The 27589-nt window shown below is 39.2% G+C and overlaps 1 protein-coding gene across 1 annotated transcript in view; it reads right to left on the bottom strand.

Annotated features, from left to right (window-relative positions):
• Positions 1–1902: 1902 nt before the first annotated feature.
• The window catches only part of RGS7 (regulator of G protein signaling 7), a 348752-nt gene continuing 323065 nt past the window's right edge, over positions 1903–27589 (bottom strand). Inside the window, exons 15-16 of the mRNA XM_075555677.1 lie at positions 25564–25653; positions 1903–2220 (exon numbers count right to left, since the gene is read on the bottom strand). Coding sequence (XP_075411792.1) covers positions 2170–2220; positions 25564–25653 — 141 coding nt within the window. The 3' untranslated portion in view covers positions 1903–2169. The remainder of the gene's footprint in view (positions 2221–25563; positions 25654–27589) is intronic.

The following is a 27589-nucleotide window of genomic DNA, read 5'->3' as shown; positions in this document are numbered from 1 at the left end:
AAACCTATTCATGAAGCGGGTACAGCATCCTCCTGATGCTGCAAATTTTTCAATGCCTGGTGCTTTATGTCATCCTTAGCCATTTGGAGAGCATGTATGTGGATTCCCACGCGTGTTACACAGTAACCATGTTGATGACACTCCATAACCCATTTATGCAATTTACTCTCTAGTGCCCCAAAAAAGACGCTAAACCACGACGAACTTTTTTAGCTTTTGGAATCTGTTTCAATTCAGCCTTCGTTTTCCGCCACCCTCGCACTTGGTTTCCGTCAACACAGAATTCCCTACTTGCAATACTGTTATTGTTCTCTTCTGCTCTGGACACAACCTTCATTTGGAAACCAGGGTTTTTGGGTTTGTTTTTTTTTGGTTCAAGAGTATCCATTTCTAATAGGATAAAAAAACAAGACTTTGAAAAAGAACTTTCATGGTAATGCCCCTCCCTCCCCCACGATGTGTTAGCTGGGAGGATGGGGGGGAGTCCCTGCGGGCGGGTGATACAGGATATGAATCAACACAGAGATCAGAGGGGAGAGACAGAGCTCAGCCACAGACACATTCTTACCAGTTCAGCTGCTGGTGTAAGTGAATCACTACGGTTGCTTCTGCGAATTGGAGCCATCCACGTCATAGGACCGCTCTGATTGGTTAGACATGAGTAAACAAACATTCAAAGCCCTGCAGTGTCAGTGGGGCTTTGAATGGACAGTGGAGAAATGGCAATCACCCACGAGATAATAGGCGCTCGTCCCGTTATGTTGTGGGAGCAGGCAGCGAGATGTTATACCTTGCCGGGGTACCACTGACCCGTGTATAAGCTGAACCCCAGTTTTTCAGCACATTTTTTGTGCTGAAAAACTTGTCTTATACACAAGTATATATGGTAAATCAATATCCCCTGAATTTTTTCTCTTCTCTGCACATCTGCACTTTAAAAAATCTTTTTTCATAATTAGAAAAGTCATATAAATACTTTTGAAAGTGTAGAAGTCCAACTTGTTCTTCCAAGGATGGGCATAATGAATCCACTTTGTCAGTAATCTGTTGCTTTTTTTTTAGCTGTTTTTAAGTCATTCCTGACTCAGAAGGATTCACCCCGTCTCATGGGGAAGCAAAGCAAAACAAAATGTTGTCCAATCCTGCATTATTACCTTTGTTTTTTCCAGATAAATCCACTCTGATCCACAAGGTATTAATTGGCTGTTCTTGGGAAGTAAATTACCAGAGTTTTCTCTCTAGAGGTCTTTGTCTGGAAACGTCATTAAAACTTGTTTAAGAAAACCAAACACAAGCATCAATTGGCAAATAGATGGTGGCTGTGTATGAGGCTGGAATTCATACACAGGTCTCCTGCATGGAAGTTACAAGTGTACCCACCACGGCTATTGTTCCTGGTTGGCTGCCAATCTGCTAAAAGCTATTGCACAACCAAAGTCTATGTTGAAACACTGAAATAAACTTTTAGGGTGATCATCAAACCTGCACTTCTATATTTCTAGATGTTTTAAATAAAGTTAGTATTCTTTTTTACTTAGCACTGAAGTAAAAATTTACTACAACAAAGAGATTCTGTATCATTTAATGAAAGATAAATCAACAATATAAACACACAAATTTACAGAGAAAGGATCAACTTTAGTACATTTGGTAAAAGGTGTTTCTTATTTAAATGTGGTAAAAAAATAAATTCAAGAAACTTAACTGAGAATTTTCAGACAACAGATAATGACATGGGATTTTCACTGAATACTGATGAAATAAAACTTTCGGTGCTAATTTGTTGTTTAATAATGCAAAGCCATATACATACTTCTTATTATGCTTTTTTTTGCAATTCATCCAGTTTGTGACTGAATTTTTAGTAAACAGTGTCGAGCAGAAGCTTTGATAAGAGGAAATTAAAAAAATGATTTTACTTCACTTGAACTGTTAAAAAGGAAAGACACAGATCTAGCTTAGCACAAGAAGAAAGTAATCAGACATTTTGAATGGAGGCATTGAAATGGTAGCTTTGCTTAGAGATGGCAATGCCTTAATGTATACACACACACAAAAAACAAGTCAGTCTTTGCTCATGCAAAACCTTGGTCTTCTGCCCCAGTTAACAGCAAGCTATAAAATGTGTGAAGTGATTCCAGCTGGCATCTGTGGTTCAGTATGATCCATTTAGTAAGACTGAACGAGGCTTGTTAACCTTTTTGATGTGAGTGATTTCCCCTGAGGACAGAAAGAACACAAGAAAAAAATGAAAACCAGAAAACAGAATATGGTAACTGAAAATGTGTTCTGGTAACATGTATTTATTTATTTATCGAGCTGAAATTTGTATATGGGTTAAAACTGCACCCTTGAGGTACATCTTATTTCAAACATCATGATAATGATCCTCCCTTTGTCCCTCTCTCCACCAACATATCAAACAGGATGACCCACATCCCTCTTCCCATGAGTTCTCCTCCCTCATCTCCTTCATCCTCACTGCAACAGACTGATGATTTCACAGCACAGATTAACAAATCATAAAACATGTCCATAAACACTTCACTAAGGCTTAGTGATGATGCAATACCTAAGTTTGCAATTGTTTATAAATCTGAGTTACAACAAATCCTAGTAAGCTGCTCTGAAAGATAGAGACATAAATGTATTTTTGTTTAATTTCTGATATTAATGTTGCATTAACAAATATCTAAATTTATACAGGGTATAGTTTAATTTAACAATGTGCATTTTGAGTGTGTGACTGGGGGAAGTTTGAGAATACCCTCCCTGTCTTATATCATGAAAAAGGGGTCCCCGTACACCTATTTCAGATTATAGAAATCCCCCCAATATTTTCTAATGATTTCTTTTTAACATAAATAATCTCATTATTTAGATTCCACATATTGTGGTAACACCTATAGTATATTATTGTTAATCTTAGAGATCTTGCTAGTCAACATTGTTCCTATTAATTATAACTATTCTAGAAAGATAAGATATTTAAAATTTCTGATCAGGATAGTGGAGTAACTGATTTTTGTTCAAACTCGCACTTTATATTTGCTATCTAAAAATAGATAGTCCACTTACTGAATCAAATTTTACTTCTAGATAATAAGATGTATAGGAAGATGAAAAGCATTTTTGGTAAGTGTATGGGTTTAGAACACCTCACCCCATTGCAAAGCCCATGGTGACTCGGGGTTTGATAATAGTGTAGTGCTGTATTGGGAGAGAAATCATCATGTGTAGCCACGGTTTTGGAAATAACAATATGTTTGAGAATATTTCCAAGAACAACGCTTCTTTACAATTGATAAGGGCCCTTCTGCTGACAACAAGAAGAGCTATGAACATTACGTGGTTTTGTTTTAATTTTGGGAAAAAGGTTTGCTACTTAGCTTTTACTAACTAATAATGAAAGAAGAAAGGTATATATAAAATTTAAAGTATATTTATATAATTAAATAGGAAGAAAATTATTTTTAAAAGATATTTCCCATTGGGCTATCTTTTAGTAAAGTTGTGGCCAAAAATTTTACATAAGAAGAGACAGTTTGAGTAGATAGTAAAACAAAACAAAAACCAATTCACTGCCATCAAGTCAATTCTGGCTCATTGTGGCCCTATAGGAGAGGGTAGAACTACCCCTTCGGGTTTCTGCGACTAAGTCATTATGGGAGTAGAAAGTTTCATTTGTCTCTTATGGAGACGCTGGTGGATTTGAACTGATGACCTTGTTCTTGACAGCCCAACACACAGGCCATTATGCCACAAAGGTTTCTAGACCAGATGATAGAGGATTGTTAAAGGGAGTGAAGTGGAGGATGGCGGTCTACAAAAGGGGGAAGAGAATGCATGGGTGGAGGGATAAATTATTGGAGAGTTTGGTGGTTTGAACTGTTGAATGTAAAGTAGATCATCTGAAATATAAGGCTCCATCTAATTTATACTCTAAAAATAATAATAAATGACAATCTCACCTATTATTCTGGAACTAAAGATATGTAAAAAGTAAATGGTTGATTTACCATTTGAGTTGGAGAGTGAGCAACTGAACATTTGGAAGAAAAAAATGCATTCATATAGAGCTCTTCTTACCTTTCATTAATTTACAATTATAAACTTATTTGCAAATTGATTTGATTAGAGGAATACTTTACTTCTTTTCTTATCATCACATTCTGGGATAATGTTTATTATTGTACCTAAATGCTCATAAAACAATATACTATGTTCTACTAAGTGTATTACAATAAATTTTTCATAAATAAAAGAATAAAAGAATGTTTGCTAATAAGATACCTTTCTTTGCAATTTACATTATTTCTGTAAATGATATATGCATCTATTGCCACCGATCCTCCATTTCATTTTCCTCATCCATAAATGGGAATGATAACAGCAGCTGCTAGGGGAGCAGTGATATTAGGAGGGTAAGGGAAGGCAGGGATGGGTGGGAAGAGGGAACTGATCACAATAATCCACATATGGCCTCCTCCCAGGGTGGGAGGAGAGCAGAAAAGTGGGTGAAAGGAGACGGCAATCCATGCAAGACATGGGGAAATTTTTAAAAAATAAGTTATCAAGGGGATGTGGAGGAGGGAGGAAAAAAAATGAGGAGCTGATACTAAGGGCTCAAGTAGAAAGAAAATGTTCTGAAAAAGTTGATGACAACATATGGACAGATGTGTTTGACACAATGGATATATGTATGGATTGTGATAAGAGCTGTAAGAGCCCCCAATATTTTTTTAAAAGCTTATTTAGAAGTATAATACATGCAAATTGCTTAAGATTATTCTTCAAATACTTTGTTTACTCAGTTGATGTTGGTTTTTATTATTAGCTAAACTCATCAGAATACAGAGACACAAAGTCATTATTTTGACTAATTAACTACAAACTAATGGAAAGATTGTAATTATCCTGCTTTTTATCTCAATCTCTGGTGAACAGCTAATTAAGTAATTTTGGAATGATAAAAATAAAACAAAACTAAAACCTCTTTATACACAGTTGAAGACTATTTCTTGGAGCCCTAGTAGCACCATTGCTTATGTGTTGGTCACTAACAACAAGGTCTGCTGTTCGAAACCACCAGCCTTCTGCTTCTGCAAAGATTTCCAGCCTTGGAAGGGCAGAAGGGCAGTCCGACTGTATGACAGGGTTGAGTGTGTCAAAATCAACTTGATGGCAGTGCATTGAGATGAGATGCTATTTCTAACAGAAAGGGACATCAAAAAGCTCATGAAAAAGATCCACTATCTTTAACTCCATTTTTGCAGATAGTTTTTGAAGTAATCCTCATGACTGTATTGTCTTGTGCTCTTAATATAAATGAATGCACGTATGCATATATATACATATTTATTCAAACTGAAAACTTTACCTTTAAAAAGTGTTTATTCTTTCTAATGCACTTTGTAAGATGGAAGGTTGAGGCTATTCTTATATCGTAAATTCTTACATAGTGGAGAAGAAGGGCAGAGATGGTATGATAAAATTCTTTCTATTATAGCTACAGATTAATGTGAGTTGGCTCAAACTATTGGGACATAGTCTGAAATACCTATAATAAAACAGTAAGCCACTTACAACTTACATTAAAAATTTTAAACTGTAGTGATGATCGTAATTTAATCAAGAATAATACAGTTTAATTTCTACGTTCCTCTTGGAAATTTAAAATTACAAATGCTTGGCTTAGAATGAACTTCATTAAAAGGTGGTGAGGTCATCTTGTTGAGCTCTTGTCCTAGGATGTACGTATGTGACTAGTACTGCTGATTGTTCCCCTTGATAGTAACTGAGCCATGGCTATCATATCAGGGAACTGTTCTATGAGTCAACAGATTAAAAAATAAAAGTGAGCTCTCCCTGTTCCACGAACCAAGCAGCTGATATGTGAATTTCATTGTTTTCCAATAAAAACACAGTGTGGTTTAGAGACTGGGTTTTACATTTCTAGTACCATTTTATTAAGGTCTCCTTATGGTCTTTGCTGGTTGAAATTATCGGTGTAATTAGTGCATTTGGGTTTGTTCAATGTCTGCTCTTATAGCCCTTAGAGCTTGATCCAGAGGTGGGTTGAAGAGCCATGGGATTTTTCCTAATATGAGTTTACTGTGCGATACTTGCTAAATATATAAAAAGACACAGCAGGAGGCTTGTATGTATACACATAAATGTATCCACGTTTATAGATGGATTAAACTTAGATAAAGCTATTTAGTGTTTAGCATTTTCAAATGTCCTACTTTAATGTGGTGGTGCTGTTGGGTAAGTGTTGGACTAACTATAAATTCAGAATGCAAATCAACAGCCACTCTGAGGGAGAAAGATGGAACTCAGAAACTCTTTATAGGGTTGCTATGGGTCAGAATCAACTTGATGGTTGTGGGTTTGGTTTAGGGCTATTTTAATGTTGGAGTGCCTGTGTGGGACAAAGACTTAAAACATTTGGTTGCTAACTGAAAGGCACCTTAGAAGAATGGCCTGGCAATGTTTCTAAAACACAATCTTACAAATGTTGCTGTCCTTTTCTCAACAGTATTTTTAATTCTATACCATTGGCTAAATCAGTTAGGGAATTAATACAATTACCACAGTCTCATGAGGATTACTTATAATAATCCCCATAAAACGATAATGATTGCTCCAAAGCAGCCCGGGGCCATCTATAAATTTTAGATATATACATGGATTTTGAGTTTATACTTAATCATAAGTCCAAATCTAATAACAATTTTATTTTTATGACATAGCCCAACTCAATATTTGTGTTCTTGAAGAGATCACAAAAGCTATGATTGCTACAATAAAGTGTGGTAAAGAAATCAGACGATGATCAGGTATCAGAAAGAATAACATCTGGGATCTTAAATTCTTCTCTTAAAACAAGCAGCCATCTAAGCAAGGTGTCAGCTAAGTCCACGTCGAAGCAGCACACCAGTATGTATGATGTAAATATGGTAAATAATAAGATACAAGATCAGAGGAGAGAAGTGTATTAAAACTTAAATTTTGAGCACTGGGTTTGCAGAAGGTTATGGATAACAGTGAAAGTCCAAAATCCATTTACAGAATTCCAACTTCAATTCAGCCTCTGGTGAATCTCTTCGGACCATTACCAGGGGTGTGAGTAGGCTTGCTGTCATGGAGAATTCAATGGAAAGTGGACTAATGTGGATGTAGTAAAAGTACAATCTTACACAGTATTACTCGCTCTCCCTTTTGATCCATGTGAAATTTATTCTAGCTTTTATTATTTTCTGGTTTATTTTGAATTCTACGGGGCGTTATTGTTTGTTGGTTTTGATTTCCTCTGTTGTCATTTTCTTTATATGACACACAGAATAGGTAAATCTATTGAGACAGTGACTGAATTAATGTTTTCTTAGGGTTATGGCAAAGGAAGTTGGGAGTACACGGGAAGCTAACAATGAGTAAACGGATGAAGAAAGTGTTCTAAAATTGATTGTGGTGATGACTGCATAGCTCTTCAATGGACTTAAGCCAGTGGATTGCATCGTATATGAATTATATGTCAATACAACCGTTAACTATTTTTAAACCTAAGGAGAATAGTGATACACTTGGATTCCTTATGAGTTGGAATTGACCTGACCACACAAAGCTTTTATTTTGTTTTTTGTTTTGTCTGTCGGGTTATTTCCTCCAAGAACAAGTACAAAGTATGTGGTTGTTACATAATCTGGTATAAATTTGAGAGGATTATAAGTGAAGGGGTGGGGTCTGTCCTGTTAATCAAGATATAACCAATGAGGCCTCTGGGTGGGTATGGCCTTCTCCTGAGAATTCTGGGAATACCTGGATTTCCTTCTTAGAGGGAGTAGCCAGCCTCTCATTCTCTGGTAGTTACATAATCTGATGTCTATTTGGGATTTAAGAGTGAAGGGGTTCTGTCTACTCTGTCAATTGGGTCATAACCAATGAGGGTTATGTGTTGGCATGGTCTTCTCATGAGAATTCTGGGAACTCCTGTATTTTCCTCTTTGGATGCGGGAAACAGCCTCTCTCTCTGCTGACTTCCTTTGAGACTTCCCTAAGGAGAAGCCACATGGAGACCCCTGCTAGCACTGAAATGCTTACAATGCCACTGGATCCAAGACTTTCTGGCCACTGTCCTCTGATCATCCTGCATTTGGTGTCATTGCATGTCTTTCATGACTCAAAAGAGGACTTTATATATTGGTATAGGACATATGGGCTAATATCAGACTTATGGGGTTGGGCTGGACTGGGTTGGGATGCTTTCTTAATGTACAATTACCCTTTATATAAAACTCTCATACACATATGAATATCTTCATGGATTTGTTTCTCTAGTCTACCCAGACTAACACATTCTTTTGGCTCACACCCTTGGAGACTCTCTACTGACAAGGCTGACTCCCTGCAAGACATCCTTGAGGAGGAGCCACATGGACCTACCCTGATGGAGCCCTGGGTGCTAGAGAAGCCACATGGAGACCTCTGCCAGCACTGAGATGCTTACAATGTCACTGGATCCACAGGACTTCCCACCCACTGGCTTGTGATCTTCCTGCATTCTGTGTCATTGCATGTGTTGCATGAGTCAGAAGATGACTTTATAGATTGGTATCGGATGTATGGGTTAATATCAGACTTATGGACTTGATCTTGACCGGGCTGGGATGTTTCCTCAATATTCAACTGCCCTTGTATATAAACCTCTTTTTTATACACATATGTGTGTCCATGAATTTGTTTCTTTAGTCCACCCAGGCTAACACATTACAGTAGCATGCAAGTGGGGTACTAGAGAAACAAATCGTGAATATGGAAAAAGGATGTTTGTTTGATTTCTCCCTCATGATAGTATTTCTTCTTTGGCTAGTCAGATATTTCCATGCAGTTTGCTGGGTTGTTTTCTGGAAAGAACACGGAAAGGTAAAGTTTTGATACTTTTCATTAGTTGTAGTCTTTGGTTATGCCTGTATGAAATAATGAAGATGAAAGTTTTTAGTGTATATTTTGAGCTCTGGGTTAGAAATCACCTCTAGAATTTCTCAGAGACCAGGCTGGTTAGAGAAAAGTGTTGGCAGAAGGTCAAATGGCTGACAGAAATCCTAGATCTGGTTTAATGCTGTCAGATACCTAATCCCATATTTTTGTATAAATTGAATAGTTTAGATAAGGATTTAGATAAGCTAAATAAGGATTGAACTTGACTGTTTTAAGAATTTAGTATATGATTCTACTTCCTTTATACTGATTTCTTCTGCTTATTATTGTGGATTAAGGATTTCTAGAAATGATTTGGGGAAGTATGAAAATAGAGTTGGTAAGTGTGCTTACCTTGAGCCAGTAATAAGATCTTTAGATGGGTTTAGGACACACCTGCAAAGGAGTGATCTGTTGTAGTTACATAATCTGGTGTCAATTTGAAAGGATTATGAGTGAGGGGGGGGGGGTTGACCTGTCAATCAAGATATAACTAATGAGGACTCTGTGTAGGCCTGGCCTTCTCCTGAGAATTCTGGGAATTACTGGATTTCCTCTTTGAAGGCCGGTGACAGTCTCTCTCTCTCTCTCTCTCTCTTGGCCACTCCCATAGAGATTCTCTACTGGCTAGTCTGACTCCCTGTGAGACATTCCTAAGGAGAAGCCACATGGACCTACGCTGCTACAGCCCTGGGTGCTGGAAAAGCCATGTAGAGACCTCTGCCAGTGATGAGATGCTTACAATGCCACTGGATCCACAGAACTTCCCACCCACTGGTTTGTGATCTTCCAGCATTTGGTGTCATTGCATGTGTTTCACGAGTCATTAGAGAACTTATAGATTGGTATCAGACATATGGCTAATATGAGACTTGTGTACTTGATCTTGACTGGGCTGGGATGTTTCCTCAACATTCCACTGCTCTTGTATATAAGCCTCTTTCTCATACACATATGTGTGTCAAAGAATTTTTTTCTCTAGTCCACCTGGACTAACACATATAGGAAAGATGTAGATGGCCCCAGTGTAAACCAGATATAATCTGTGCTTGAGGATTACCTTCTCCTGTGCTATGCTGTTATAACAAGAAACTTCCAAGAGATCTTGCTGTACACACTTGCTCCTGCCTTTCACACAAGGTCCAATTATTTAGAAGGATGGATTTTTGCTTAAACCTGAATTCTGCTTTCTGCCCTCTCTTCCTTGTTTTAAATCATCAAAGCTTAACTTCAGGTTCAAATTATTCTGGGTAGCTAGTTAATTAACAATTTTCATGAAAGCATTGAGTGCACATAGTATAAGTATCCAAGAGAAATTGTTTCTGTTCATGTCTTCTGTCTTACAAATGATATTTTTCACTTGAGTGTCTTATTACTTCTGTATTCTCATATATGGAGCAAAGTGGGTGGTCCATAGTCGGGGTTCCATAATCATTGTTTCTCACTGGATGGATCACTGAAAGGATCCAATGAGTCTAGATATATCAGTGCTATCAAGTACGGAACACAGAGCCCCAGGCACATTACCACTTGTGCAGGTAGCTGGGAGCCTAGATTCTCTAAAGCACACCCAAGTTCTCAAGCACAATGGAGCCATACTGTGAGAAATGCTATTGAACTTTGGGGAGAAGTTTCATTGAGTAGAATGGGAGCAATCTACTCACATTTTAGTCACTGAGAATTCTTAGGAAACTCTAGGATTGAATTAGCTGCTCTCTTGATCAAAACCACTATATCATTTCAGTTTGAATGGCAACTTGAGACTTAATGATATTACCAGGGGAAAATAATTGCCCAAACTAAATTTCATTACAAATTTAGTTATATTGCACATCAGTCGATTTCTATCATGCTGCAGGGAATCTAAAATTGTTTTCTTAGGGGAGTTATCACTAGAACTAGTTTCAATATAACACGATGGATGGGCAAATGTGAACACCACAATGATAAATGAGATGAATTTCAGATACATGAACATAAAATGCTCCCATCTTAAAACTTCTCCCAAAATTTCAATAGTATTTCCCAAAATATTGTTCCATTGTACATAAGAACCTGTGTCTGCTTTAGGGAATCTAGGCTCCCAGCTACCTGCACAAGTGGCAATATACCTGGGGCTCTGTGTGCCGTACCCGATAGCACCGTTAGATCTAGATTCTACTGAATTATTTTATCCAAGAAACAATTCAATGTATAGAAGAGAGGATAAACAGTTTACTCTTGATAGGACCATTGTATGTTTGCTTGTAAATCTTGGTAAAGAAAATCATTGACTTAGAAATTCTCCTCACTTAAAGGTGTTCTAGGAAATTTCTAAGGTACATAGGTGTTAATTCGCTTACAATTACAAGCAATAAAATCCATAGCATTCAACCAGAAAATCCATAACAAAGTACTATTTAAGGTACACAGTGGCACATACATAAATTCCCAAACTTTCCTCTTATAATTCTCATTCTGCTTGTATATTATGATTTACTTTTGTGCGAATCAATCACCTTCATGGTACTAACCCACAACTGTTCAGTCAATTCTAACTTACAGGACAAAGTAGAACTGATTGAACACCAACCTCTCCCCCCAGTTTTTCGAAGACTGTAATCTTTATAGACAGATGCCAATGTTGGGTGGTTTCCAACCCCTCAGCATTGAGTTAGCAGCTAAGCACCTAGTCACCGTGCCATCAAGCTAAGCACCTAGTCACCGTGCCATCAAAGCTCCTTGCTTTATGACAAATGTTTACTTAATAAGCAGCCATCTAAGTGAGTTGCCAGCTACATCCACACAGAAGAAGCACACCAGACCCTGTGATTCACAGATTGTAAATAATAAAATCTAAGACCAGAGGAGGGAACAATTTTAGAGCTAAAAATTTTGAGCATCTAGTATGCAGATGGCTATAGGTGACAGTGAAAACCCAAAATCCATTTGCCAGGCTTTCACATGAATTAATCCTGGGATGAAGCACCACAGACCATTGATCAGGGATGTGAACAGCCTTGCTGTCAGAGTGGCTTGGAAAGTGGATTATTGCAGATGGGGTTAGGTTAATAGCTAACACTTTATCATTTGATCTCCCTTTGACCTAGTTAAATTTTTTTCTAGTTTTTAATATTTCTGCTTTCTTTTTTTCATTGAGATTTTTCTGTTTTATATTGTTACCATTGCTGATTTTACTTTTTGGGGGGTACAATTTTTTGGCATGTGATTACAGGATAGGTAGACAATAACTGGAATAATGGTCTTCTGGCTGGGATGGGGGAAGGTAGCAGAGGTCGTAGGGAGTAAATAGGGAGCTAATAGAAATGAGTTCAAGAAAAAAGAAAATACTTTAAAATTCATTGTGGTGATGATTGCTGTGATAGGTAGGTTTATTGTGCCAACACATGAACACATGTGGGATTAATTGAAGGGAGGAGAGATAAATGGCTTTGTGAGCCTCGCCTTTCTTTTCTCTTGCTCTTTGATGATCAGACCACTGTGCAGCTGCCTCAGCTTGTTCTCTGCCTCAATTTGAAAGCTACACTACCTGTGGGACACCTAACCTGTGGACTGTGTCACTGTAGTTTGAGGTTCCTTCAAGACTGTGTCACTGTAGTTTGAGGTTTCTTCACCACACTACTGGAGTATACATCTCTTAAGCTGGGGACTGTCGGGCCCTGTTATCTGGCTGACTGTTGGTGACCTGCCTTGCTGTTTGCAGCCTGTGGCCGGATAGCCTGAACTGCTCTACAAGACTCGAAGGAACCAGTATATTAGCTGTCTCACGGAAGTAAGTTTCACTGAGGCCATTTGTACTTCTTTATAGATTAATTATCTGTTTATTTCTTATGATATATATATATATATATATATATATATATAAAATTATTAGTATTTTGTTTCTCTAGAGAACCCTGTCTAACATTATTGGTACTGAGAGTGATTGTAGAGAAATAAAACCATAAACACGGGCTTCATAAATTGGCTCTCCAGCCTGATAAGGCTTAACAACACTGATAATGCTATTTCTGTACCCAAAGGCACGAATAAGTCTGCCACTTTTACTAATCCATGGCGTGAAATAGCAATCCTAATATCTACAGTATCGCCACCGATAGATGGAGGTGCTGGTTAGGGTGAGGCTCTGGGAGATCACATGTTTGGTATATTGCAGCAGTTTTGTCCAGATGACAAGATAGGGAAGCTGGTTGGCTGGTCCTTCTTGCAATGGAAAGTGTGATTAAAGAGAGGGATGATCTCAGAGCCTCAGAAGTGTGCCTCAGGTGCCGAATAACAGACCTAAAAGCTTCCGCCGGTGCTACAAAGGAGAGTCTTCTCTCCCCTAGTAATAGAGCTGACATTGCTGAGAACCAGGTCCAGAATCGTATCATGCGAGTGGCTGAATCACTATTTCAGCTGAATTGCAGATCTAGAGCAGCGTCTGATACTAAAGGGAGGGCGTTGATAGGAAACATTTGGGACCCTGAAACAGGATGGGAACATATGGGCTGAAGATCCAGAAGAGGAGGCTATTGAGCCCCTAGAAACAATTGAGCCACCCCAGTCAAAAGATCTACTCCTCCCAGCTGAAGGTATTAATTCACTTTCAATAAAACAACCCACACTTGAGCAGATTAACCAAACTGTTCAAGCTGAAATGCCAGGTGGGGCTGCATCTGTAGTACTGCCTGAGGGAGATGCCTTGCAAGGCATTGCTGAGAGAGAGCACCCAGGAAACACCCTCACCACCCATTATATCCTCTAGACCTGTCATGAAAATTAAGGCTCAAAACGTTCCTAAAGATAACAGTCAAATGGTTACTCAGGAAGAGGAGCTCTATATGAAAAAAGATCTCAACTTTTCTAATATGTAAAAGTAGAAGCCTGGGGAATATCCCTGGGAATGGTTACTAAGGGTGTGGGATACTGGTGTAAGGAATGTAACATTAGACCAGACTAAGTTTCAGGATATGGGGCCCCTAAGCACAGATTCTTCCTTCAATGTCTCAACAAGAGAGGTTAAGAGCGGATCTAATTGCTTATTTGGCTGATTCACTGAAGCATGGGCTGCCAGATGGCCTAGATTAGACCAACTTGAGGTACCTGACCTACCTTGGTACACTGTAGAGGAAGGCATCCAAAAGCTTAGGGAAACAGATATGCTGGAATGAACCTATCAGAATAATCTCATAGACCCAAAAAGGGGGTGTCCTTAGGACATACCTTTGGTCACAACCTTAAGGAACAAGTTTGTGCAGTGGGCCCAAGCATCTCTGAAGACTCCTGTGATCGCTCTTTTATGTGCACCAGGATTAACAGTGGGCACTGGCCTAAGCGAACTCTGACATTTGCCCACAATGGGGCTGATTGGTCCCCGTGATGGTAGAGGGCAGGTGTCAGCACTGAATCAACAGAGACAGGGTGGGCATGGTTATAATAGACAACAAGTTTTCAATAATAATCAAAGCAACCTGTCTCGTGTGGAATTATGGCATTGGCTACTTAGCCACAGTGTCCCTAGGAATGAAATAGATGGGAAGCCTACTAAATATTTACGGGATCTGTACAGGCGAAAGAATGGTAGATCAGGTGAACATCAGAATAGACAGTCACAATCGCTCCATCAATTCCCAGACCTGAGCCAGTTCACAGACACACCACCCCTTGCATGAGGGGGAGGCCGGGTCCCTTTGAAGGAGGACCCTGCTACATCACTCAAGGTTTATACTGTTAGTCTTTCTTCCAGCCTTCCCCAAAGGGACCTGCGGCCTTTCACAAGAGTGTCTGTTCATTGGAGGACAGGAAATAATCAAACTTTTGGGGGATTACTGGAGACTGGCTCTGAACTGACACTAATTCCAAGAGACCCGAAGTGTTTTGAAGGCCTAATGGTCAGAGTGGGGGCTTATGGAGATCAAGTTATCGATGGAGTTTTAGCTCAGGTCTGCCTCATTGTGGATCCAGTGGGCCCCCAAAACCATCCTGTGGTTATTTCCCCAGTTCCGGAATGCATTATTGGAATAGACATATTTAGTAACTGGCAGAACCTCCATATTGGATCCCTGAAATGTGAAATGAGGGATATCATGGTAGGAAAGGCCAAGTGGACACCATTAGAACTGCCATTGTCGAGAAAATAGTAAGCTAAAAGCAGTACCACACTCCTGGAGGGATTGCAGAGATCAGTGCCACCATCAAAGACTTGAGAGATGCAGGGGTGGTGATTCCTACCATATCCCCATTTAGCTCACTTATGTGTCTTGTAAGAAAAAAAGATGGATCCTGGAGAATGACAGTGGATTATCCTAAATTTAACCAGGTGGTGACTCCAATTGCAGCTGCTGTTCCAGATGTGATTTCATTGTTTGATCAAATTAATACTTCTCCTGACACTTGGTATGCAGCTAGTGATCTGCCCAATGCCTTCTTCTCAATATCAGTCTTGAAGTACCACCAGAAGCAGTTTGCCTTCAGCTGCTAGGGGCAACAATACATTTTCAAAACTCTCCTCAAATGTTACATCAGTTCTTCTGCCCTGGGCCATAATTTAGTCCAAAGGGACCTTGATCACTTGTCTATTTTGCAAAATGTCACACTAGTCCATTATGTTGATGACAGTATGCTCACTGGACCCACTAAGGAGGATGTATCAAAGACTCTAGATTCATTGGTACATTATCTGCATACAAGAGGTTGGGAAATTAACCCAGCGAAGATTCAGGCATGCTCCACCTCAATAAAATTTCTAGGGGTCCAGTGGCATGTAGAGATATTCCTATTAAAGTGAAGAATAAGCTATTGCATCTGCTCCCCACCCCCAACAACTAAACAGGAAGCACAACGCCTAGTGGGCCTCTTTGGATTGTGGAGGCAACATATCCCTCACTTGGGCGTTCTACTTCGACCTATTTATCAAGTGACATAAAAGACCTCCAATTCTGAGTGGGGCCCAGAATCAGAAAAGGCTCAACAGGTTCAGGCTGCCATGAAAGCTGCTTTGCCACTGGGACCATATGATACAGTTGACCCGATGTTGCTAGAGGTGTCAGTTGTAGATAAAGATGCAGGGTGGAATCTTTGGCAGACCCCTATTGGTGAATCAGTAGACTACTGGAATTTTGGAGTAAAGTCCTGCTCTCCTCTGCAGACCACTCCCCCTTTGAAAAACAGCTGTTGGCCTGTTACTGGGCCTTGGTAGAGATTGAACACCTCACCATGGGCCACCAAGTCACCATGAGGCCTGAACTACCCATCATCAACTGGGTATTGTCTGACCCACAGAATCATAAAGTTGGACATGCGCAGCAACACTCCATTGTTAAATGGAAGTGGTATATATGAGATCGGGCCAAAGCAGGACCTGAAGGAACAAGTAAGCTGCATGAAGAAGTGGCCCAAATGCCCACATTCTCCACTCCTGTCACATTACCTTCTTTCTCCCAGTCTGCACTTATGGCCTCCTGGGAAGTTCCTTACCATACTTTAACTGAAGACCAAAAATGTCATGCTTGGTTTACGAATGGCTCTGCACGATATGCAGGTGCCACTCGTAAGTGGACAGCAGCAGCGCTACAGCCCCTTTCTGGGATCTCCCTAAAGGACACTGGTGAAGGGAAATCTTCCCAATGGGCAGAACTTTGAGCAGTGCACCTAGCCGTTCAGTTTTCCTGCAAGGAAAAATGGCCAGATGTGAGACTGGATACTTATTCATGGGCTGTGTCTAATAGCGCGGCTGATGGTCAGGGAATTGGAAGAAACATGATTGAAAAAATGGTGACAAGGGAGGTGTGGGGAAGAGGTATGTGAATAGACCTCTCTGAATGGGCCAAAAAGGTAAATAAATTGTATCTCATGTGAATGCTTACCAAAGGGTTACCTCTGAAGAGGAGGACTTTAAAAATCAAGTGGATAAGATGACACGCGCTGTGGAGACTTGTCCTTCCCTTTCCTCTGCCACCCCTGTCATCGCCCATGGCGGCAGAGATGGAGGTTAGGCATGGGAGCAGCAACATGGACTTCCACTCACCAAGGTTGACTTGGCCACTGCCACTGCTGAGTGCCCCATTTCCCAGCAGGAGAAACCAACATTAAGTCCAAGATATGGGACCATTCCTCAGGGAGATCAACCAGCAAATTGGTGGCAGCTTGATTACATAGGACCACTTCCATCATGGAGGGGACAGTGCTTTGTCCTTACTGGAATAGACACCAACTCTGGATATGGATTTGCCTTCCCTGCACGCGATGCTTCTGCCAAAACTACTATTCGTGGACTTACAGAATGCCTCATCCACCGGCATGGCATCCCACATAGCATTGCTTCACATCAAGGAACTCACTTCACAGCAAATGCAGTGTGGCAATGGGCCCATTCCCATGGAATCCACTGGTTGTCTCATGTTCCACATCATTCTGAAGCAGCCGGCTTGATAGAACGATGGAATGGGCTCCTAAAGACACAATTACAGTGCCAACTAGGTGGCAACAACTTACGGGGCTGGGACAATATTCTCCAGGAAGCTGTATATGCTCTAAACCAGTCACCAATATATGGTGCTTTGTCTCCAATAGCCAGAATTTATGGAGCCAGGAACCAAGGGGTGGAAGCTGGAGTGGCACCACTCACTATTACTCCTAGTGATTCACTTGCAGCATTTTTGCTTCCTGTCCCAGCAATCCTGTGTTCCTCAGGCCTGGAGGTCCTGGTCCCGAAGGAAGGAACTTTCCTACCCAGAAACACAGCATGGATTCCACGGAACTGGCAGCTGAGAATGCCCCCTGGTTACTTTGCACTTCTCATACCTATGGATCAACAGGTCAGGAACGGTGTCACTGTCCTGAGTGGTGTGATTGATGGAGGTAAAGAAGAATCCAGGAGATCCCGTAGGCTGACTCTTAGTGCTACCATACCCTCTGATTAAAGTAAATGGTAAGTTACAGCAACCTAATCCTGGACATCTAATGACCCAGACTCTTCAGGAATGAAGTTCTGGGACACTCCAACAGGCAAAAAAACCCAAAAACAAAACAACAACAAAAAAAACCCACAGCCAGCTGAGGTGCTTGCCAAGGGCAAAGGTAATACAGAATGGGTGGTAAAAGAAGGTAGTTCTACCTATCAGTTACGACCATGTGATAAATTTCAAAACAAGATTTGTAATTGTCAGTGTATTTTCTTTATATGTGCTTATTGAATATCTTTCCTTTGTTCATGTAGGATATATCAGATACAATTAGACTCAGTGTGTTCTCATTTATATGTATGTTAAGTGTAGATGCTTATTGTTAAGTGTATGTGATTTCATTAATGTCTGGAAATTATATATGGATAAAGAATTGTGTACAGGTGCAATGTTGGCAAGGGGTAGATTGTGATAGGTAGGTTTATTGTGCCAACATGGCCAATGAACACATGTTGAGTGGAGACATAAATGACTCAGCAAGCCTCGCCTTTCTTGTGTCTTGCTCTTTGATGATCGGACCAGTGTTGCAGCTGCCTTGCTTGTTCTGTGCCTCAATTTGCAAGCTACACTGCCTGTGGGACACCTAACCCATGGACGGTGTCAGTATAGTTTGAGGTTCCTTCAAGATCTGCTTCCCCATGCTACTGGAGTATACATCTCTTGAGCTGGGGACTGTTGGACCCTGTCATCTGGCTGACTGTTGGTGACCTGCCTTGCTGTTTGCTGCCTGTGCCCGGATAGCCTGAATTGCTCTACAGAGGACTACCTTCTAGAAAAAATAATTCCTTCTTACTTGTTCTTATAGACATTTGGTGGCACAGTTCTTGAGTGCTCCACTGTTAACTGAAAGGTCTACAGTTTGAACGCACCATCCAGTCCATGGGTAAAAGATGTGACAGTCAGTTTCTGTCAAGATTTACACCCTTAGGAGACTATAGGGCAGTTCTCTCTGTCCTATGGGTTGTTGTGAGTCAAAATTGACCGAAAGAAACTGGCTTATTGGTATCTTCTTGAGTTAATGAATGAATAAATATAATAATGATAAAACAAATAGATAAGACACAGTCTTTTCCTTATAACTATGCATTCAATTTAACCAATAAATATGTTATTTCATAAATGTATCATGAGAAAATAATTGTGGTGGTAATTGAAGTGTGCTTACCACACTTTGATCAATAAAGATAGCTGAAAGATAATAAAGGAATAACTTAAATGCCTAGCAATAGAGGATTAGAAAAATACAATATGACCAAATACAATGAAAGGAATTTTGAGTAGTCATTAAGTAGGACCATGTAGAAAAATATAACATGGACTATAACTGGGGTCAGCAAACTGTGACTCAAGAGTCATCTAGGGCTCTTTCAGTATTTACATGTGGCTCTGAAGTAAAACTGAAAATTTTAAAGATTATTTTTCAGAAAAGGCTGATTTCATTGGCTTCTAAAAGTATATTTATGACTCAAGTAATTTTCAAATTGTGAGGGATAGGATTCGTTCTTCCATTTCAAAAGTTTACTGACCGTCGGCTTAAAAGGTACTTTAAGTATAAAAAAGCATGTTTCAAAGCATATTTAATCTATAGTGCCATATATATGTCAAATTATAAGAGTAGTTTTTCTACTACATAAAAATATTCGATAGAAACTCATTTTAGGCTTGAGTGAAATGTAAATATCCGCCAGCGTATAAAGTGTAGCACTGGCCTTCAAATGAAGCCTTACATGTCAACGCCTGTGTGCCTCTCGTTGCATCTCACTGTCTAGGCAAATGTCCATGTCTGGTTACATTAACCAGCGACCCCATGATGGGTGTTGAATGATAATTTAATTATAGCTATCTAAAATGTGCACTCTAAAAGAACTAAGAACTGTATCTTTCTCATAATTTTCTCATTTCAATAAATTATATGTTTATGTTTAAATTGATTCTTTTTAATATTTGTTATATAATGTATTAAAAGTTCAGCAAATAAAACTTGATTTCATAATCAATTAAGTACTTCTGTTAGAATTCTTTTAACTTGAAAAGCCCTGTGCATAGGAGAGGTGAACAAAGTAGAGGGTAAGATAGTTAAGGTCTTGTCTTATCTTTCTATTGATATTTAAAAAGGCTCTGTAAAAAATGTCTTATTGAAAAAGAGTAAAAATCTAGATGCGTTCCTGAGATTTAATAGTAAAACTACCTAATTTTCTACTTTTCTAGCCCAGTGCCAGGCTAATTTAATATCCACTTCACTCAAAACAAAGAGAGAGGTAAATAAGAGTTAGCACATTTGGACTGAAACGATAGTTAATTTGTCCACTCTCTCTTTCCTTCATTTCCTGTTGTTCCTTTCCACGTATCACAGTAGAGGCCGTGGTATTGTCCTCGGCGGGTTGGACGGGGAACGTCAGGTGTGATGGTGATGTGGCAAGAAAACTTGTTGTCATAATTAGTAAAGTTCGTAACTTTGTCAAAAGAAAACGTAATTGCTCTCTCTTCTGGTCTCTGGTTTGGGTGGCAGCAACAGGCATCACGGCAGACACGGCCAAGTCCAAGAACCTCGCCACACACAACACGTTCTGAACATGGCACAGAAATGGCATCAAGAAGCTCTGACCACAGTGATATGAATCTCTTAAAGGGGAGGGAGAACTCCAAGTTCCTGAGGAACATGCACGTTTCCAAGAAGCACAAGAAAGGCCTGAAGAAAATGCAAGCCATGGATGCTTGAGCAGAAGCCATCGAAATTCTTGTAAAGCACTAGGCAGTTAAAACTAAGAGTCCAATGGCTATCAACTAAAACTTAGTTTACAGGCCTACATTGCCCATCCCAAGCTTGGCAAGTAAGCTTGTCATGTCTGAGGCTCTGCTGGTCAAAGTAAAGTCAAACCACCAGCCAAGAATCCTACTTAAGTCCAATTTCTCAATGGTGCACAGGCTCCTACAGAGGTTACATAACAGAGTTCTCCGTCTGAAGACAAGAGAGGCAACTGTGCTTCCTAAGCTGCCATCTGCACGAAGCTGATAACTCCCTGTGCTATTTGTACACACAGTCCTGAGACAGGAAAGAAAGAGAGAAAGGTCAATTCAACGAGTATAACATTTGAAGGCATGATGGAGCATGGTAACTTTTGAAAGAACTTCAGAGATCTCTGTGGCACTCAGGAAAAAGAATAGATGAGCGAACCATTGAGGAGGATTTCTGAGAAAACATATCAAGGAGAGAACATTACAGAAATGAGAATTATTTTTATTCCACCAGATTTGGGCATAATAAAATATTAAGAGCCTCTAGAAAGAATGATGCACATTTAAAAAATAACATTTTGCTTCTAGACCTGGCTTTGTTGCCATAACTAAGGGATATCAACGAAGGGGTTTTGCCTCACTCTTCTCTGTGGTGATTTGTGAAAGGGAGCGAACATCTGCCTCTCGCTCCAGATCACCGGGTCTTTAAACACCAACCTGAGCCAAAGGAATGGGTGTCCCTGGGAGAGTCGTAACAAGTTCTACAATTGTTAGCTATGTGTCTAGAGTGAAACACTGCTACCATTTTCTGGAAACCAGACTATTAAAATTCCATGCTGGACCACGTTCCTAAACTTCCTCAAGATGACACAAATGGAAAATAGATTCAGAATTCCGAAGGGAAGATCACCAGGCGATTAATCTTCTACCAATTGGAAAAATATCAAGGAAGCAGAATGGATCAATGGAAAGAAATTTGGGGACAAAATTGGATTATGTCAATGCCATCTCCTTTCCTAACTGGAATGATTAAGTAGCTTCTCTAACCCTTCAGCTATTTACATACAAAGGGGTTAAATAAAGGTTAAGAATACTTCCTTTACAGACAAGTTCAATATAGGAATGAAATGAAATGCCTAGTTTATAGCCAACGGTGAATGACTGTGAATTAGGATCTTTGCCGGCACACTTCATTGCCAATGCTCTGCTTCCTTCATTTCCTGAGTGGAAGTCATCCTATGGGCCTCTCTCTGTCTAGCAAGGTACTCTGGACCTAAGACATCTTTAAAAATTTTTAAAGACCCTTTTCCCCCTCAATTATATCTACCCTCTTAAAGTAAACACACTCATTCTTTAATTTGTGTTAAGATTATCTTACTGATCTTACAAAAATATTCTAAAATATATTACAGTTGGCTTTCTTGGCTGAGAGAAATCCTTTAAATCCAACTATATATTTTTCTCTTTGAGAAACCTTCTTATCTTGCCCGTGATTCTCCAATACCAAGAAGAAATCATTTACCTTCTACATGTTATTAAGACATAACAGTGTTTGGAACATAGTCGGTCTTACATGAATGAACTTTGAAGGTGTCGATGTTTAAACTTCCCACTTTCTTTCATGACCAGTTAGCTCTTTTTTAGATTTTGTACTGTGCGACAGATGTGATGCTATTTTAAGAGTCAGGGAAATGGGTTGGATTTCAGAATGCTATTGGGGGAAGTCACCGTTCTGTTTCATCTCTGTTATCTGCCTCATTGTACATTATGATTTTTAATCACACCGCACAAATTTCCATTGCAAACTCAAGAACAACCTGCTGCAAGCATTACATTAGAAAATAATGGATCCAAAGAAGTCTTAAACAATGCACTGAGTGTTGTGCAAAATTCTAGGGCTTCAGCAAAATCTCAACTGCTTCTTTGACATTGTCTTCATCGCTATAGGGCATGTTTGAAAAAATACCATATTTTTTTGAAAAAATACCAGATATTCCTGTAGAATCAGCCAAAATTTTGTGAAGTGCATAGGATAGATAATCTCTGGAATCCCTGATTTTCCCCACATTTAATTCATGAAATCACACTGAATCGTCAAATATGTATTCATTTTTAAGTCTTTCAAATAATGCATATACATGGTCACAATTAGTAATTCAAAAATAGAAACAATTATCATTTACCACCCCAAGGATCCTTGAAGGAAACTGAAAACAAGAACCACATTTTTGTTAAATCCAGTTTGCTAACATTTCAACATACACAACCCAATTTAACTGATCACTACAGCAAAAGCCACAGCACATGCACACACACATACACACACCTACATATACACACACACCAGCACCAGCACCAGCACCAGCAGCAGCAGCAGCAGTAGCAGCAGCAACAGCAGCAGCAGCGGCAGCAACACCATGGAGTTAACCACACAATTCAATAGACAATGCAGACAAACTTGAGTATAAACCAAGATTTTTCTACCTCTTTTCATAACAGGTTAGTGCTGGCCCTCAGTGTTGGTGTACAGTTTTTATGGCATGGGAAAATAGGGAGGTTTCTGCCCTATAAAAATAAATGTGTTGAAGGCTTTAGTTTGAGCTTACACATGTCAAAGAATTCCAAAGCACTAGCACAACACACAAAAAGGAATTCCCCAAACAAATATAGCACCAAACACATGGCAAGAGACTGAGGAAATAGTGACAGGAAAGACTGGTGCCCGGCATTATTTTTGCAATTGTGTTCAATTCCTTTATGAAAAACAACGAGAAGCATTCTAGTGGGTCTTTGGTGGGACACATCTTGCCACTAATCACCATTCATACCAAGATTTTTGGTTTAAAAATTTTCAAGAATCATTTCCTTATTGAAGAGCCAGAGAGCACAAGACCCTCGTTCAACTTGATTTTGAAGCCTACAGCGAGTTAAAGGGATGCCGTGAAATGCATGTACTATCTGTAAGAAGTACATAGATAAAAATGAAAATATAGAAGGAAACGGGCCCTGGTGGTGGAGTGGTTACACAAATGACTCTTAACTGGGCGGCAATGCGAAACCACCAACTGCTCCCCGGGGAAAGCGGAGGCTTTCTTCTCTTGGACCACGTTACAGTCTCAGAAACCCACAGGGACAGTACGACCCATCCCCGAGTGCCACCAGAAGTCAGAATTGACTCAATGGCAGTGATTTGGGGGGGAAGGAAACTAACTGCTATTCCTTCACATTGTGCATTATAAAAATGCACGTCTTTCCAAGGGTGAGTTCTATACATTTGTCTTTCATACGTGACATCTTTCTCTAGGCTGGAAAGGGAAAGTATAGGAAGATAAAAACAAAGTGCTCGAAATTTGAATGAAGGCAAGATATAAACCTCCAAGGATGCCAGGTAGCTAAAAGTGTTACACATCTTGGCTGTTTCACTAGAATTCATTATTTGCAATTCCTCAAAGACGAAAACTTACCACATTGTGTGCAAATTTCTCAAAAGATGTTTTGCGCTCCATTGAGTATCCAGACTTATATGTATGGGGTCAGGGTAGGGCAAAGGGAAATAAAGAACATAAAAAAGAAAGCAAGAACAGAGCAGAAAGACAAGATGATGAAACGATGTATCGTGAATCCCATGCTCAAATTGCAAGGTCCAGTGACATAAGATAAATAGGAAATCTTGTCATGGGGCATGGGTTCTGTTTTCATTGGTGCTTTTATTTTTAACACAAAAAAAATTCTCATGTGCAAAAAAAAGTGGGACTTCAAGCAAAATAAAATTGAATTAAACAAAGTAGTTATATGAAGCTTTTATACTGATATATGCTATGTAGGAATGTTTGAATCTCTTTCATACTGATATATGCCATGTAGGAATATTGGCATCTCTTTAGAATGGTCTTCTAATTTTCTATCCTGGCTAAATTCCTGTAAAAATTGTCCTGTAATTCTATAGAACATCACTAGCCAATAAAGCTTTCTCAAAGGCTTGAAATGGTATTCTATGTCTGAGGCAGAAACTTCTACTGGTGGCTATCGAACCTATGAAGTTTGGCTGAAATTTTATGTAATTTAAATTTAAAACCCCATATGATTCGTGGCTACTTTATTGGACAATGTAATATTGAGTAATTAATTCTAGTTACAAAGGAAATGAACCTAGAAAAATCTCATTTAGCAAAAATTAATTGTAGAAAATCATAGTGTTATTTCAAAAAGCTAGAATTTCTGAAGAAGTTGTTGACACGGTTAATATTTGAAAGTTAATAATGTGTGATGTTGCGGTCTAAATCCAGATAGCCACACCATGCTCCATTGCTTGCAAAAGATGCGATGAACATTGAGACTGAATATAAAATTAATTAAATTAAGAATACTTCTGAAACTCTGCCTAAAATGAACTTATTTACCATATTAGGTAAGTAGTAGTCATTATAGGGATAATAAATAATTCAGGACAAATGACAAATTAAAGTATTCAAAGTCAAACTATATTTGGCTACAATCATTCATAAAAAGTGGCATTATTTTTCATTTGTGCAATATGTTACCTAAATACTCATTTGAGCTTACTGAACAAAGAACAGCCTCCTTAACTTTTAAATTACTGACATTATTTTCTTTATTGAATCTTTGATTTCCTTAAATTAAAGAAGACTAATGTGAAACGTGAAAATAGCTACTCATAAATACTGGAAAGCATAAATATTTGCAGAAACAAACGAAAGACTAAAATAATCAATCAAAAAACAAACAAACACCCCCCAAGAAAATGGCCCTTAACAAATGCAAAGGTTTGGGGAGGGTCTTGGAATACATTCACTTACCATTTGTCCAATACCCTGGGTACCAGAGTTAAATACTCCAAATAATTAGCATTAAAAACTAGGTCAAAAGGACAGAGCCCAAATACCTTTTTCTTTGCCTGTAGAAGCTCCTGATAGGCATTGGATCTTATAAAACGTGGGTACGAATCACTTTTCATAAGTTTGTAAATGTGCTCCTAAAAGTAAAAATAGTTAAGATGCTTTATCATTTCTCAGGATGGAAATCAGATGCTATGAGATTATATGCAACTGAAAAACAAATTTGGTAACAACTGGACATACAAATGATACTACTGATAATACCTTATGTTTATGGAACATGTAGATCATAAAATTCATTCTTTTATTCATGAATCAGTGCTTACATTGGCTTGAGAGTTAAAAAAGACAAGTAAATCACACCCAGGCATTTTTAAAAAAATGGGCTTTGGCTAATGAGAAAAATCACGAGGTCATGTCAAAGCAATGTGCTGATTTACATAACTCAGATGACAACGTAACTAAATCGTTGCTGCCGGTGGGTGGCGTGGAGTCAGTCCAGACAGCATGAAACACTGTCAGTTTGGCTCTGCCCTGACAATTTGTGTAGTTGAGCCCTTTGTTGTAGCCACTGTGTCAGACCTTCTTTTTTAGGGACCTTCTCTTGGTCTCCTCCATATCCAAAGGAACGGAGACGAGTCTGACTCTCCTTGCTTCTAAAAGGAGCACCTGGCTGTATTTTCCAGGACCGACGTGTTTGATTTTTAGACATCTATAGGACTTTCAAGGTCCTTTGCCAGCACCATTACTCAAATGCATCAGCTCTTCCCCAGTCTTTTAATTCAAGGCCCTCCTTACAGATGCTTTGAGGTGAATGCCATGGCTTAGGTCAGGTGCACCTTAGTCCTACAAGTAACATTCTTGCTTTCCAACACCTTCAAGTGCTGATCCCGTGACTCCTGCTTCTATGAGCAGTGATTATGGATCCAAGCAAGACAAGAACCTTGACAACTTCAATCTGTTCTTCCCTTCTCTTAATGCTACCTATTGGTCCAGTGGTGAGGATTTTGGTATTCTTTATATTAAGTTATAATCCATATTGAAAGCTGCCATCCTTGATCTTCATCAGGAAGTGCTCCAATCCTCTCCACTTTCAGCACACAAACTGGCACCATCTGCATATTGAAGTTTGCCTTCCTCCAAACCATTTTTCATGGGTTCAGTTCTTCAGATTATTTGTTTAGCATACAGATTTCATAAGGAAGGCGAGAGGAAACAACCTTCATCTACACCTACCTTGAATTGAAACCGTGCTGTCTTCCCTTGTCTGTTCATCTAACTGCCTCTTAATCCATCTAAGGGTCCCTGGAACAGTGGGTCAGACTGTGATGGATTGTGTATTGCTATGATGGCGGGAGCTCTATCATTTGTATTTCAAATAGGAACATTGCCCAATGTGAACTCATTTTAGCAGATCTTCCAGAGTAAAAACAGACTATGAAAAGGAATAGGCTGTCCACTTCTGAGGAATTAGCCACTGAGAATTCGTCTTCCCACTCATAGTCCTAGCAATGGAACAGATTGTTGTGAGCTCTGAATATCTTGCCAGCCCAAGAGAATGCCGTGAAGTCAAGAGCGAGCAGTCATCCCGAATACTGAATGTATTCAAATACAGGACTCAAGGAGAAAGAAAATGTTCTGAGAATGCTGATGGCAACAAATGTACAAATGCGCTCAACACAATGGATGGATGGATGGATTGGGATAAATGTTGTATGAGCCCCCAATAAAATGATTTAAAAAAATTTAAATTGCAAAAAAATATACTGAATGTAGACGACACTGACCACATTACTTATATCTTTTGTGCAAAGGATGTAGAAAATTATTGTCCACATCTATTTTGGTGTAACAAATTCTGTGATGTACAGTTGTCAAAGTTCCCAATTCTGTGTGTTTTCCCCCCTTTATATTAGTGACAGACTAGTTCAGTATTTACTATTTTCTTCTTCAATTTAGACTGCAAAGTTATATTTTAATTATTAATAATGGTATACGAAGAAGTATTAAAAAATACATTCGTAAATCAGTCTGAGTCCAATCTGAAGACATTCTGTTATGGTCTATTGTTGC

Source organism: Tenrec ecaudatus, chromosome 8 (assembly GCF_050624435.1).
Source record: "Tenrec ecaudatus isolate mTenEca1 chromosome 8, mTenEca1.hap1, whole genome shotgun sequence".
NCBI lineage: Eukaryota > Metazoa > Chordata > Mammalia > Afrosoricida > Tenrecidae > Tenrec > Tenrec ecaudatus.
The sequence above is the reverse complement of the archived record's forward strand: the minus strand, read 5'-3'. Positions and strand labels throughout refer to the sequence as shown.